This window comes from Pangasianodon hypophthalmus, chromosome 13, assembly GCF_027358585.1.
Source record: "Pangasianodon hypophthalmus isolate fPanHyp1 chromosome 13, fPanHyp1.pri, whole genome shotgun sequence".
Lineage (NCBI taxonomy): Eukaryota > Metazoa > Chordata > Actinopteri > Siluriformes > Pangasiidae > Pangasianodon > Pangasianodon hypophthalmus.
In genome coordinates, this window is record NC_069722.1 from 14,041,518 (window position 1) to 14,056,665 (window position 15,148).

Here is a 15,148-nt window from a genome sequence, read left to right on the forward strand (position 1 = left end):
AATAGCAAGACAGGAATCCCGCTTCACATCCATGAGGGCCAGGTTCGAGTTACGAGTCAGTGAGGGACAGGGAGCGAGAGAGAGCATTCAAAAGCAGAAGTAAAATAGGATGTACATGATGTCCTACCTGCCTAAAATAAGTACATGCAGTATATGAACATGATAGAAAAGCTCACTGCACCTATCATTCTCGTACATCTCATCCATCAAGCTTTATATATGATGCTGACACTGCCTCACTATAAGCAAGAAAAGAAATGAGCATCTTTAATTTAACACCAGTTGGCTTAGAGGGGGAATAATAGGTTCTGCAGGGTGACTGAATATAACCGATCTCACACAAAGATGATAGGATTTATAACAAGCCAGAGCAATTCATCCATCCATCTATCCATTCTCTGTACCACCTATCCTATACAGGGTCGTGCGGTAACCTGGAGCCTATTCCAGGGGACTCGGGGCACAAGGCGGGGGATACCCTGGACAGGATGCCAACCCATCACAGGGCACAACTGCACACACACTCACATACCCATTCACACACTACAGACAATTAGGAGATGCCAAGCAGCCAACAACGCATGTTTTTGGATGGGGGGAGGCAACCAGAAACCCCCAAAGCATGGGGAGAACATACAAGCTCATGCAGAGTGGAGGTGCGAGGCAGGCGTGCTACCCACTAAGCCACAATGAAGTCATAGCACTGCCTTATTAATTCATAACTTTTCATAAAAGTTGGCAAATTTTTAGATACTTGCAATAGTAGGACTGTGTTACTAATAACAATGTGCAGGATGTCATGAATATAATATGTAAAAAATAATATTTCATTTTAAAATAAAATCTGGAAACTAGCTCCGTGTCAAAATACTGTCTTGCTTGTAAATATTAATTTTACGTGAGAATAGGATACCAATTACTGTCTTTCAATTGTTTTTTTATTTTCCCCAGTGGAATCTCATTAATTCAATGTATGGTTAGATTTAATCTTCTCTAAAAAGAAACTAATTGAGTCCTACGATTACTGAATAATTTTAACTTAAATAACTGTTCTTTTTTGGAATGTGAAGTGAGCAAGTCCTTTCTCAAATTCTTAAAAACACGCCATGTATATATTAAATAAATAAATATGAAATTTAGTGGGCTGTAATGGGCTTTTATGTAAAGAAAAAAAATTTTTTATGTAAAATCCCATTGTAGGGTTTTCCTTAACTTGTTTCAATATGCTATTTCTCAGAAGCATTAATTACTGATACATTAAATTACTGTGATAAAATATGTTTTAGTGGCTCCTTAATTATTGTTTATGTACTTACTAACTTCATACAAAAATTAGTCAGAAATTGCAATATCAGTTCCCCAGTAATCGCTCTTGAATATAATTAACAGCAGTGAAAACATAACGATTCTGTAACTAATATTAAGCAATTGTGGTAAATAAATAAACTGGGCTACTCATCACTACTATGCTGACAATACTGAAATGAATTGTTATCCAGTTTTGGATACTAAGGGCAGTCGTTTATCACTGTACTGGTGGGGAGCACGAAAAATAATAGGTAACATTAATGCATCAGTAATTATTGCTTCTGTAATGACAAAGTAAAGACAGTGTACAACACTCATACATGCAGATAAAACAGTGGCTCAAAACTGGATAACAAGTCATTATGGTTTCAGAATAATAGTTTATTATAGTGATAAGAAATTATTGAAGATCTACTGTGAGTAATTGGTAACTTATTGCTACGTTAGTAAGTATTTAAGCATGAATTAAAGAATTGTATATAAATAAAGTCTCAGCTATAATAATTATTTTACATGTTTTACAGAGAACATTTGCTAGACTGAATGTATAAAAAAGATGTGAAAATTTGAGTCTTAATTAAAGCACAGCCTTTATTCTCAGCCATACAACTGTGTCACATCACAACACAATGATTTGTACAACCACTAATTCACACCATATACAAAAATAACCCTGCCATTTCATCAGGTGGTGTGAATTAGTGGTTGTACAATTCACAACACAATGATTTGTACAACCACTAATTCACACCATATACAAAAATAATCCTGCCTGATGAAATGGCATAGGATGTATACAATACGCAACAGCAGGGTCTCCTCACTGGCAGGCAGGTGGAGCTGGAGTGGAAGCCGAATAAATTACATGTGAATTACATGTGGTGTGTCTAGTGAAGAGGAAGTCTACTCAGGTTCCAGTTCACTGTTCCAGTCTGCTGCAGAGATACAGAAACAGCCATTATGTGAATTCACTTTCTGTGTTATTTTGCTTCATTAGTAAATAGTAGACATTATGATTGTGGGATCACTGCTTTATGCTCAGAGGCATGCAGGACACTATAACTACAGTATATAGCTCAGTATATTATTTAATCAGCAAATAATAAATAGGTCTCCTTTGTCTCTTCTTAAATACCCATGTTTATTACTGAACTTTGATATCTTAAAGGTGCACTGGTCAATATTTTTTGTATTATTATGTTCTTACTCAGTAGCAGCTTGTCCATAGGGGCATAGGGGCATAGGTGGGCCAGAGCCTCACCATACAGTATACACGGTCATGGGAAAAAGAAAGTACACCCTCCTTCAGTTCTAGGTTTTTATTTATCGGGGCCTAAACACCAAGTGAGTGGTTTTCACCAACTTCTGTAAACAGACAAATAACCTCAGGTGACCAAAAAAAAAAACACAACAGATTTCAATTTGTTGTCATTTTGTTACAAAAAGTAGACCAATATTCAGAAACCATGAGAAAAAATTGCCTTCCTACTTCCCTGATAAATAAAAACCCATGACTGTATCAGCTGTTCAGTGCGTATTAGTCTAAAAAAACAGTCCTCACTTACAACTTCATACTAATCACCTCTTTTTAGTGACTAAAGATTAAATTTTTTTTTGCTATTTGACAGATATAAGCAGATGTTTCTTTGATGTGGTCACCTTTCTAGATGTTGCGCAATCATAGTGCAGCGCGTTCACTGCCCCATTTAGCTCCAAGGAGTTATTATTGACCCTAGTGGTACAAAATGGGAACTACAACAAGCTCTAATAGAGGCTCATTGGGCCAGGAATCACTCTGCCTCATGCTCACTCTATGAACATTTTCAGTAGAGGAGCAGAGTTCAGGACAGTTAATGACAGGGTTGCCAGGGATGCAGTTTTTATATTCTTTCCTTTCTCAGAGAATTTCCTTCAGGTAAATAATTACAGAAGACGAGTTAGAGAAGTTAGAGTTGTGGACCTATGGCCATTTTTTCCACATGCATATATACACACACACACATACATACACACACACACACAATACTTGGTCCATGTATATATATAATTATATACGTACATGGACCAAGTAAGATGCGCTGACAGAAGGTTAACTAGCAAGCTATCAAATTAACATGGATAAACTCTGCCAGCTGTAGACTCTGAGACTCTGAGAGACAGAGGTTCATGTACATGGGCTTATAGGTGAGTAAAATTAATCAAGGAATAAACAAATCATTACAGTTGTTTAGGTTGTTCTTGTAACCGCTAGAGCACAAATTCTAGCCATTGAACCTTATTCTTTCTTTAGTGTGATGGCTTATAACAAACCCATTATACAAAGGCATGCACTGTGCATTGTGTATTGGTTGGTTTATGTGTATTCGTTGGTTTATGTATAGTGCGAGTAAGAGAGATTATTATGTATGTATAAAGAGAGTAAGAGGAAAAGGGAGGGTTAAAGTGATAATAATGAACGATTAATAGTACAACCCCACCCACCTTGCTGTTTTCAATCAACTCCTGAGGAAATGGGTGTGGGCCATTTGCTTTGGCCTTGTTTTGCATTAGTTCCACACTAATGAGTGTGTGTGTACCTAATCTATTTCCTTTCAGATGCAGCCATTGCTGGATAATAAATCGCCATTCCCTAAGCCACTATTGTGCTACCACTGTTGTGTTTCATGCACATACCAAAAGAATTAGTGAATACACAACCTATTAATCACTAAAGAAAAAAACACCCCTTGAGGGTTTATTTTTGCAAGGGAAACAATGGCAAAGTGTTCTGCCTCAAAAAGACTCAATGGCCAATTGTGAAAACAGGAAGTAGTCCTACTAACAGGATAGGAAATGACACCTGGTGCCTCCAGCATGCTTGAAAAATGTGCTTAAGTCTTAATGCTGAAACCATCCACAATGCTATCTCAATTTAAACTGATTAGTCACTTCACAGATTTATAAATGTGTACAATTTGCAAATTTGAGCTCACCTTGTGTGATATCCTGGAAGTCACCTTTCACTGTGTCTGTATCGTGCATAACAAGCTCTAATGAGACACAGATACAAGGATCATAATGGGGTGTGAAGTACATTCACATACTCACGCTATCTTATTACATGCATATGAACACACCAGCCTCATATGAGCAAGCATTAACAACTATATTTATATCCCAGTAAACCTTATAATTCTTCCTGATCAAATTGCAGCAGCTCACCTCCTCCAGAGTCCACATTCTGTAGGGGCAGCTCGTCAGCATTTTGAGACTTCTCAGACTCTTCATTCTTGCTCTCTTCATCAGATTCTATGATATACAGATCTTTTATCATTACATAAACACATTATTCATATACAAAATATACAACATTATGGCAAGGATTGAAGGTGTAGCCTTAATTAATTCATCACACGTCTCAGATAATACATAATGCTGAGAATTACCTCTTCATATTCTTGTTATTTACCTTGTTTTTTCTGTTCGCTGTTATTACACTCATTTGTCCATGAGAAAAATAAATGGTATGTACACTTTTATAGTTTAGATCAGGCCCCTGGAGGACTAGTGGTTAGGCCACGGCACTCTCACTGCTGCGGCCTGGCTTTGATTAGCGGCCTGGGAACCAACCCTAGTGCACTCCTAGTTCCAGTCTCAAGCCCGGATAAAACTGGGGAGGGTTGCGTCAGGAAAGGCATAAAAACTGGGCCAAATCAAATATGCGGACCAATGATCTGCTGTGGCGACCCCTAACGGGAGCAGCCGAAAGAGGAAGAACAACACTTTTACAGTCTAGATAGATCATAATTTATATTCAGTTTATACCTGAGCTTGATACATGGTCACTCCACACATTCCGGCCCATGATACCAGGAGTAGCTGTGAGTAAAAAAAAAATGCATTATCCTGTGATTAATTTCATCATATCACAATTTTACTAAACTAAAATATGTATTTATATTATGTTAACATACAGTACTGTGCAAAAGTCTTAGCCACATGCAAAGAAATGCTGTAGAGTAAAGATACCTTCAAAAATAATTAAATTAAATGTTTCTACATTAAAAAAATACTATAAAAAGCAGTAAACAGTAATAAATGAAACAAAGTCAATATTTGGTGTGACGATCCTTCGCTTTAAAAAAAAAATAGTAGTCTCAGGTACAGTGTGTGCAGTTTTATAAGGAAATGAGCTGTAAGTGTTGCTGAGCATCTTGCAGAACCAGCCACAGTTCTTCTGGAAACTTTGACTGTCGCACTTCTAATTTTTCAGCAAAACCCAGCAGCCTTCATTATGTCTTTTTGTCTGAAAAGTGTCTCTTATGTAATATGCTGCTTTCTTTACTGACATACAAACATTTTTCTGTAACATTTAATTTTGTGCTGGAAAACTAATGTATGGAATTCTAAAATGTTTTTTTACTGAATCAGTAATGTAGAAGTCATAAAATAAAAATCTATAACAAAGTTTGTACTAAAAAAAAAAATAGGGTGCCTAAGACTTTTGCACAGTACTGTATAAGTGTTACATAAACTATAAAGTACAATAAGAACTTTGGGATGAGGATCTAGCAAAGCTAGCTAGAAGAGAGAATAAACTCTTTACTCTTCAATGATGCCCATTCACTGAAGTACACTATATGGCCAAAAGTACAGTATGTCACCATATGTGCTTGTTGAACATCCTATTTTAAAGCCATGGGCATCTTCTGGGAAGACGTTCCACTTGATTTTGTAAGATGACTGTGGAGATTTGTGTCTATCCAGAATTAGTGAGATAAGGCACAGATTTCAGGCATTAGGCCTGGCATGTAGTCACCGTGCAGGTCCTTCTTAGTTCCAGTGAAGGTAAATTGTAATGCTACAGCATACAAAGACTTTCTAGACAATTCTAGCTTTGTGGAAACCGTTTGAAGAAGACTCACATACAATACGGTGTGATGGTCAGTTCTCCACATACTTTCGGCCATATAGTGTTTGAACTAAATTATTTGTAAATCATTCACAGGAGCATTTGCGAATGTGATATCTATGAAAATACAGTTATTGGGAAAAGTATTCGTATCTTACGAGAACTCCTGAGTTTAAATTTATGTATATGGAGACTCATTGACTTATTTCAAATCATAAAATTTCAGAGTTATTGCAATTATTATATTGCAATTATTATATATATATATATATATATATATATATATATATATATATATATATATATATATATATATAATATTAATGAAAGACAGCAATTCAAAAAGAATCCATAAATTAAGACAAATAAGAATAGCTGATCAATTAGTACAAAAGAAATAGTGCCATATAACAGGAAGAAGAGTTAGTGTGTGGATATGCTACCTAATGCACTGCAGTGGCTGAGCTGCATTACTGGAAAATTTAGTACACACTGCACTCTCTTGTCTTTTCATCATCATTTTGATTCCAGCTTAGTGAAACAAATCATTATTATTTATGGAGTTTTGTGGGTGTTTTGTGTGGTAATGTATGGGTGATTGGTGTTTGTCAATATGCACGTGAGTACAAAGAACGTCAGCAAAATCTGGTAGGAAATTTTGGTGTGGTGGACCATGAAAACATTTAGATACTACTTGTTACTAAAACAATGATAAATAGGGTCCGTTTAGAATGAAACAACAAATGCAAAAAGGATCAACAAAGTCTAGCAGACTCTTTATGTATCAGTGTAACATGAAAAAGTTACCATTGCCTGCAGTATTGTCCTCGATGTCGAGTGTCAGACTCACCCTCATGGGATCATTGGATTTAGTATGTGCAGGCTTTCTGAAAAAGCAAAGAGTGAGTGAGGATTCATTCATTCAGTAATAACAGTTATGTTTTAATTGATGGGAAAATAACAACTGATAACCAGGAAACACCTACACAGACAACTCAACTGCTCTTTTTCTTTTCTGTGGAGTATGTGCTTTCTTGAGGAAAATGACAAGAATGATGACAATGAGCACCAAAAGAAAGACACAGGACACACCAATGAGAGCCTTCTTCCAGCCTGCTAAGTTCACTGTAAAGAAAGTATGAAACAGACACTCAGAACAAGTCTATCATCATATGGCTATACCCACAATAGTCAGTGAAGGTTGGCTATTTTATATTTTATTTTATGTATTCTGGCCTCATGCCAATGTTCCTGGAATCGTTATAGGATCCACAGTAACCCTGACCAGGATAATACAGTTACTGAAGATGAATGAATGAATAAATGAATAACTGTGCATATAGTTATGGTGTTTAATCATATTTTTGTATTGAAATGATATTTCTCTGTAAAAAACACTGTTTTATATTGATCTTATAAAGAAACACGTAATGTAGAAAATCATAATACAGTTTAGATTCTCATAACACATCTGCTCTACTGCACATCTGAGTGAATGAATGTGCATTAAAAAGTATTTACAAACAATTTTTTTTGGTTCCTTTAGTGATCACAGATGTTAAAATGCTTATTTTTGATTTCATCTTACCAGACTTAAAACACCGCCTTTTTTATTACATAATTAAGAAAATCATACGATGTAGAAGTCACATTAATATTAATTACACCACAGCAAATGCTTGATCCTGTTTGGCCAGAAGGTGGTGATTATTTTTTTTTAACAGCAGATTTGACAGTAGTTCCGGATGCAAGTTTTGCATTAATATGCTTGTTCTAAATAATTATCGCTTCTATAGTAACAACCCACACAGGGACTTGCATGGTGGACGCTCTACATAAACAGATTAAAGAATGTGTGTAATCACTGATAACAATGCTTATTTAGCATTTCGGAAGGATTGTCCATGGCCAGTGTTTTGTAACTGTCAGAGCTAAAGTTTTTACTTTAAGTTTTCTTGAGTGTTCAAGATAAAGGGCTTTGTGTTTTTTTTTGTCTTATTAACGTAAAGAGAGAAAAAAGAGGCTGGTGAGGGAACAACTGTATAACTGTTGTGAAGTAAGTGATAACAGGAACTAGTTAACCAGATAGATGTTCCACAGTATTAAATGTAACAGTGGAAAAAACTGTATGATCTGTCAAACTTTAATTAATAAATAATTGCAGTTTGCAGATTGCTGTGGCATAAGAGAAATAAAACACTTTGGGATGTGCTGTTATTGGAAAATAATCAACTTTGGGGTGGTAACAGCCTTCCATTTCATGTGGGGCTGCATCACACTACCCTGTCCTGTGATGTTTTATCCCTTAAGAACACATTAATAGTGTAATTCAAAGTAGGTGAAGTATGACCTCTGATAGGGACAGGAAGACTCCCCCTTGTCACATTAGCATCATTGGAGGCCTGGCAGAAGTAGGTTCCTTCGTGATCGCGGGTTATGGACTTGATGATGTGAAATTCTCGTGTTTTGCTACTTTTTGTGGTGTTCAGTGGCTTCACAACTCCTTTACGGTACCAGGTGAAGGTAATTGGGACTGTTCCTTTCTGCACGCTACAGTAGAGAGCGAGATTCACACCTTCGGTGACCATGTGGCCCTTAGTGTTAAGAGTCAAGATTGGTGTGGACACAGTTTCTAGTGGGTATAGAAAAAAGAGAGAAGGGTGTGATGAAGAATTGAACGAACACAAACCAAACTATTATTATTAACTCTTTCTTTTGTTTTTAATATATACTTTTATTTATTTATTTATCTATCTATCTATCTATCTATCTATCTATCTATCTAACCTTTAAGTTGATTAATTATTGTTGGGTTTTCTCACATTCCAAATAAATGTGGGGTCAGAGAGAAATGTCATGTAGAGGAGGGTTAAGAGTGATTTGGAAGTTGTATTTTTTGAAATCACAACAACTCTCTGCTTTTCATTACATTTCTAATACAAGTAAGCATGCATTTCAGGAGTGTAACACAATGACAGCTCTGTATCTGTATCTGTTTAATACTCCAAATATCTGTGTCTGTAACTGTATTCAGATTTAAACCTGAAGTGGGTGTGGCCTAAACCGGAATTTATTTTTTTTTTAATTAAAAAACAAATCCTACAACTAAGCCCCTGGAAATACTGGAAAACACTGGAAAAAACACCCCAGAGGTAGAAATGGCAGATTTAGTCTCAAATACTGTAGATGCAGTATTTTCACAGGATGCAGTTATTAATTATTAGTTATAATTAAAAAAAAGACTAGTAGCTTAATTAAACCACAGTAGCCCTGACCAGGCAGTTACTAAGGATGAATAAATGAACATTGTTAAAGCATTGCATTTAGTAAGATGGTCTTTAATGAGTGTAGTCTTTGTCCAGACTCACACCTGCATGAGTAAAAACCTCTTTTTTTGTTGTTGTGGAATCCCAGATGCCCTGGGCTTTCTATCTGTATTTGTATCTTTTTAGAACACATTATTTCTTCACTCCAAATAATGTATTCATATTCAGTTACATTTCGATGAGTTCATGATTTCATCATTAAATCTCTTACCTATGACTGGTGTGTTGAGAGGTAAACTATGTTTTCTGTAGCGTGGCCCCTGGTTCTCGGCCAGGCACTTGAAGCCATGGCTTTCATTTCTGTAATTGATGGAGGCGTTGAATAAAGCACTACGCTGAGGACCAGTCACTGTCATATGTGCCACTGGCTTCTCGAACTTCAGCAAGGTGTAGGTGATAGGGAACGTTCCTTGTTTACTCTCACACAGGAGCTGAAATGGCTGCCCTATGATCATCTTTCCAACTGTGTGAATGATTGGAGTTGAAACAGGCACTGAGAGAGAAGACAAGAGGAATGAAGATGGACAATCAGATATGGATATATGGATATATGTACTGTACAAATGGATATGTGTACTTTATGTCTATTATATATTAAAATAAACACAGACTGACATAGACAGTGGTTCAAAAATGTGTAATAACTGTGCTATAAATCATTTTTTCAGTTTTTTAGAATACACTATGTGTATGGCAGGGTGACATGATATCATTCACTAATTGAGCCTTTACTCATTATTGAGGACATATACTGAAAAGCTATATTATTTGCTTACCTTTAACATTAATATCCAATGGCATGCTGACTTTGGTGATGCCCTTAGCTTCAACCTGACAGTAGTAATTTCCACTACTGGTTGTGCTTGCTAAAGTGCTGAAGACTTGTCCGTCAATTAGATGTTTCTTGTCTTTGTATAGACTGTACTTCATATTTATGATTTGTGTTTGAGAGGTACTAAAACTCCTACAGCTCAGGTTGAAATCTTGTCCCTCGAACACGTACTTTGGAGTCATGCTTAGAATAGGTCTTGAAAACAACTCTAAGTGGTAAAGAAGAAAGTGTAATTAGTGCTGTAGGTGCCATCAATAACCTGATCCAAGCTGTGCTTGTATTGTAAGATGGCACTGTGTTAGCGTAATTTAACACAATAAACTTAAAGCCGAACCAATCTTTGTGACCTGGTGGTATCAGGTGAACAGGTTATATGGCATAGTTATTGTATATGGATAATTACCTGCTACCTGCAGCTGGGCTTTGGAGCTCTTCTGAACGTTGCCCTTTTCAGTTTTACATACATATTCTCCAGTGTCATTTGTTGTTACCACAAAGCTGTGACTGAATGACCGATGACCTTTATGTAACACAGTGTCTTTGGTCAGGAACACTTCAAGGCCACTTTGGGAGTGATCTGAAACATTGCAGATAATGTGCACCCGGTCTCCCTCCACAACAACTGCTTTAGGGACAATTCTTATTGACGGTGTTATCTCAAGTTCTGAAAAGAAAATAAGCAAAAAGGGAAGTATACAGTGGAATATAGTAACCATAACTACATTTAATTGTTGAGAAAGCTATATGTTTGAAACTCATTTGCTTGACAGTCATTCAGGCATGACCAGCATGAGAAGATACAGTCTTACAGTAAAGACAAATAGCAGAAATGGCTCAAGTTCATGAGTCTTTACCTTGCACAATGATGTTCACAGTGTTGCTGTTGCTGGATTTGCCTGCAATAGGATGCAGCATAAGCATGTAGTTACAGTGAAGGGAGGTGTTTCCTGATTCCTGAACCTTTACATTAAGGGTCGCTGAATTGTCTTTGCTACGGACAAGCTGGAGCTCTTGGTTGTCCTTGTAGAAGAAGACGTGCAGACCACCGGTCTCCTCTGGAGCACTGCATGTGGCCACAACTTCATCACCCTCATTCACAATGTTGGGCTGTACTTTCAGCTGTGGAGTCTGCAGGCCTGCATGGGTACAGAATTTGTGAGACAAACCTGTAACCCTTATGTACTGTTTGGGTCGAATACGATTTTTACTAAAGTGGAAGAAAGGCAATTTTTCCAATGAACTTTAGATTGAAAATTAAGATTGTATTTATATTACTAAAATTGTGTTCAGGTATAATTACTGGGTACAGTTTTAACAAGTAGTTTAACAGTGGATGTGCAGAGCATGCTTGGTTTGGGATTTGGGTAATGAATTGTAACACTTCTGTTTGGTCAATAATCTAGCAGCCTCATTTGTATGCATTAGGGGTGTGACATAATGACACTATCTGTATCTGTTTAGTGCTCAAACTATTAATATTGGTATCTGTATTTCGATTTGAACTTAAAGTGGGTGTGGGCTAAACTGGAAGTTTTTTGTGGAAAACACTGGAAAACAGAAACCAGGAGATAGAAATGTCACCACTGTCTGTGAATTCTGGCTCTGACATTTCCTTTTCACTCAAGCTCATAATTGGTCTCAACTAGGGATATGACTGATTTGTGTTTCTACCTGCCCACAGTATTTTTTAAAATTAATTTAGGTTTTTCTATTTCTCAAAATATAAATAAACTAGTAGCCTAATCTAAAATGCCACAACCCTGACCAGGTAGTTGCTATGTAACTGCATATTACCACTTTACTCATGCACTGACCACCTATAACAATATTACAATATTACAACAACACAATAGACACTTTACTCATAACACTCAGGGAATATTAAATTTGGAGAATGCTATTTTACTGTTTTACTGTATACTTGTATATGGCTAGAATGTCAGTAAAGTTCTACTCTACAGCTCTCCACGTCATCTTTTAGCAGGTTGTGACTTTTCTATAATATATTGCACCAAGGCCTTGGAGAATTTCATTCTACTAGTCATATGTCTAGAATGACAATAAAGGTCTTGTCCAGATCAACTTTTAGCATTTCCATCTGTTTCCACCTATTATATATCCTACACACTGTACCTGTTACAGTGAGTCTCTGTGTCTCGCTGCTCTTCTCCTTTTTGAAGATTTGGACCTCACATTTGTAAAGACCTGAGTGGGAAGCTCTGGCTGGGACTAGGCTGTACTCCACCACAGCTTCACTGGTGTTTTTGGAGTAGATCACTGTCCCATCCATCAGGAACTTCAGAGTGTGCACGAGCTGTGAGGAACTGTGGCTGACCTTCACTTCACAGCGGAGGGTCAAGCTGCTGCCACTCTCCACCGTGGTTTTTGGAAGGAGGGTCAGCTTCACCCAGTCAATGGTGAATGCTGAGCATGGAGTTTAAACAAGACGTAAGAAAGCAGGTTATCAAATATTAGGGGAAAATTTTTGTCTTCCACTAGCTTTTCAAATTTAAAATGAAAAATATTTTCTCAGCCTTATATTATTGTGAAGGAGTCAATACTATACACTGTATATTACAGTTGTATTTTCAATGTTTGGAAAATGTACATGTACTATTGCAGCTTTAAGTGTGTTTATAAGGATTTGAAGAAAGAAGCAGACAAAGTATCTTTCACATTCTTACTGACACTAAAAAAGCATTGATCCCAAGTTTTGATCCCAAGTTTCCATGTTCTTTTCATATGCATCTAATTTTTCTCCCACTACAATAACAATGAGTCATGCTAACAATGTAGGGAGTCCACAGGAAGGCCGCTCCAAGACTGAAGGAGCTATGAGTTTTAAGCAGAAAGAGTAGGAAGGAGGAAAGCAGGCAATTGTACACCACTCAACTAATGGAAACTCAGGACTTCAGAAATACCAAAGACAGCAATTGCAGCATGTTAATTTCATGCTAAAGAAGCAGGTCTACTGATCCCAAACCACAAAGATAAGCCAGCCTTGTGCTTTTGTTATAATACAGACACTTGCAGTCATCTTTACTTTGCCTATGTTCTACTCCTTTTGTACAGTAAAATTAAGACTCCACAACACTGGACAGTTTAAAGAAAAATTGGAGTTGACACAAGCAGTGTTTAGGTAAGAGTGTTGAAGACCAAATCACAGTAGCCAGAAACCTACACTCCTTAAACATGCATTTAATTAATCTCACATAAATATAAGCAAATGCATCAAAACTGTCTTAATGCAAGAGGCATTGTGTACGATTTTCTAAGCAAACACTAGGAAGGTACATAGTAAACTTACTTGGCTCTGCCTCACCATCATGCCCTGCAGACGAAAAAGAGATAAAGAGCAGAGATGAAAAAAGTTAAAAGAAAAGTTTGATAGAAACAGAACTAAGCTGGAATTTGGTGAATTTAAAACACTTACACAGCGTTAAAAAGCAGACAAGAACCAGAGTGGGCCAGAATGGCCAGCGCTCCATCATCCCAGGTGTGCGGTGTGAATATGTAGGCACACAAGAGAATGTAAGACGAAGAGTTTTAGGGAGCTGGAGCTGTTCTGTAACCTATCTTTGTTCCTGCCTTAATCAGGAAACGACTGCTATTTCCTCAGGATGTGCGCATTTTGATGGTATTATTTGCTTGCGCCCTTAAGTGGACCTACGTTGAAACACTTTTGACAAACCACACATGACACCATGTCACCAGATTTGACTGCTAATTTAAAAAAGTCCAATTTTTGCACTGAACACAAATAGTAAAACAGACCTCACAACCTTGGATGAAGCTCAGTGTTTCAAATCCATAGCCATGCTTTGTTTGGAGACATGGAACAGCAATATTTTAGCAATAGCTGGAATGTCTTTGTGGGTACTGACTCATCTCAAATGCTTGAAACAGAAACATATAGCTGAGAAACTGCTTTAGCTGAAACAAAAAGCCTCAGGCTTGTATGATTCTCAAGAGAGGTGCCAACAACAAAGACACATTTCTTCATTGGGCAAAAACTGCTGCAATGTTCCAGTATAAACACTAGGTGCTGCTGGAGGTTCATGTAGAGTATCTATGTATTTATCTGATGAGTTATCTAACTCCTACATGCAACCTTGCAACAGACCAACACTAAGTGCAAACTCTTTTGCAACCCTTTTGTTCTGTTCGCTACTTAGCATTGTGCTGTTCATGGGTCATATTGACTTTGGGCAGCTGAGAGAGAAAATAATATTTGAAATGGTCAACCCTGAATGCATCTATCTATTATGGAACAGTAAAGACACACAAAACCTCTTATCATGCCTGGGGATGCTCCTGCCAGCATGGGTCTGTAATCAAGAATGAATGTATATAAGACATGGGGTAATGCAACAGAGAGTGATTTCACCTATTTGATGTATTTTTTTTTTTTTTTTGTAAAAAGCAATACTTTGTGGTAGCTGTTTTATTCTCGGATTGAAATGACCCAAACATAACCTATGCCATATAAATACGAAGGGATGGGGTTAAAGCAGATGCTTCAAAAGTAAATTTTGAAGATGAAAGATGACTTCGAATTTGAATCAAAAAGATGATTTTGAAGAAAAAAATTGTATGGTTCCATGTTCAGTAAAGCAAAAAATGATTTAAAACAGGTAATTTCTGAACAGGGATAAAGAAATGATGTGCAGAATCAGTAACATGAAGAAACCAAATAAGCTCTTAAGCTGTTTTTCATCTTGTATTCCCTAGCTTCCACCTATAAAGCTCACAAAGTTAGACTATATAGCCAAAGGTATGTGAACACATGAC

The 15,148-nt window shown here is 36.9% G+C and overlaps 1 protein-coding gene across 3 annotated transcripts; it reads right to left on the bottom strand.

Moving 5' to 3' along the window:
• Window positions 1–1,879: 1,879 nt before the first annotated feature.
• On the bottom strand, window positions 1,880–13,938 carry pecam1a (platelet and endothelial cell adhesion molecule 1a). Of its 3 annotated transcripts, none has more exons than XM_026917110.3 (14): window positions 13,791–13,938; window positions 13,665–13,688; window positions 12,491–12,781; window positions 11,212–11,493; window positions 10,761–11,021; window positions 10,302–10,565; window positions 9,737–10,018; window positions 8,550–8,831; window positions 7,186–7,324; window positions 7,007–7,086; window positions 5,113–5,166; window positions 4,510–4,596; window positions 4,281–4,337; window positions 1,880–2,240 (listed from the first exon to the last, which is right to left on the bottom strand). In XM_026917110.3, the coding sequence occupies exons 1-14, from the start codon at window positions 13,846–13,848 to the stop codon at window positions 2,212–2,214; spliced, it is 2,190 nt and encodes a 729-aa protein (XP_026772911.2). In that variant the 5' UTR covers window positions 13,849–13,938; the 3' UTR covers window positions 1,880–2,211. The 3 variants fall into 3 exon arrangements, 2 of the variants coding, with proteins under 2 accessions (XP_026772911.2, XP_026772910.2); XM_026917109.3 differs by having other exon boundaries at window positions 1,880–2,243; XR_003402952.3 differs by lacking the exons at window positions 1,880–2,240; window positions 4,281–4,337 and having other exon boundaries at window positions 4,511–4,596; window positions 7,007–7,082.
• Between the last annotated feature and the right edge of the window lie 1,210 nt (window positions 13,939–15,148).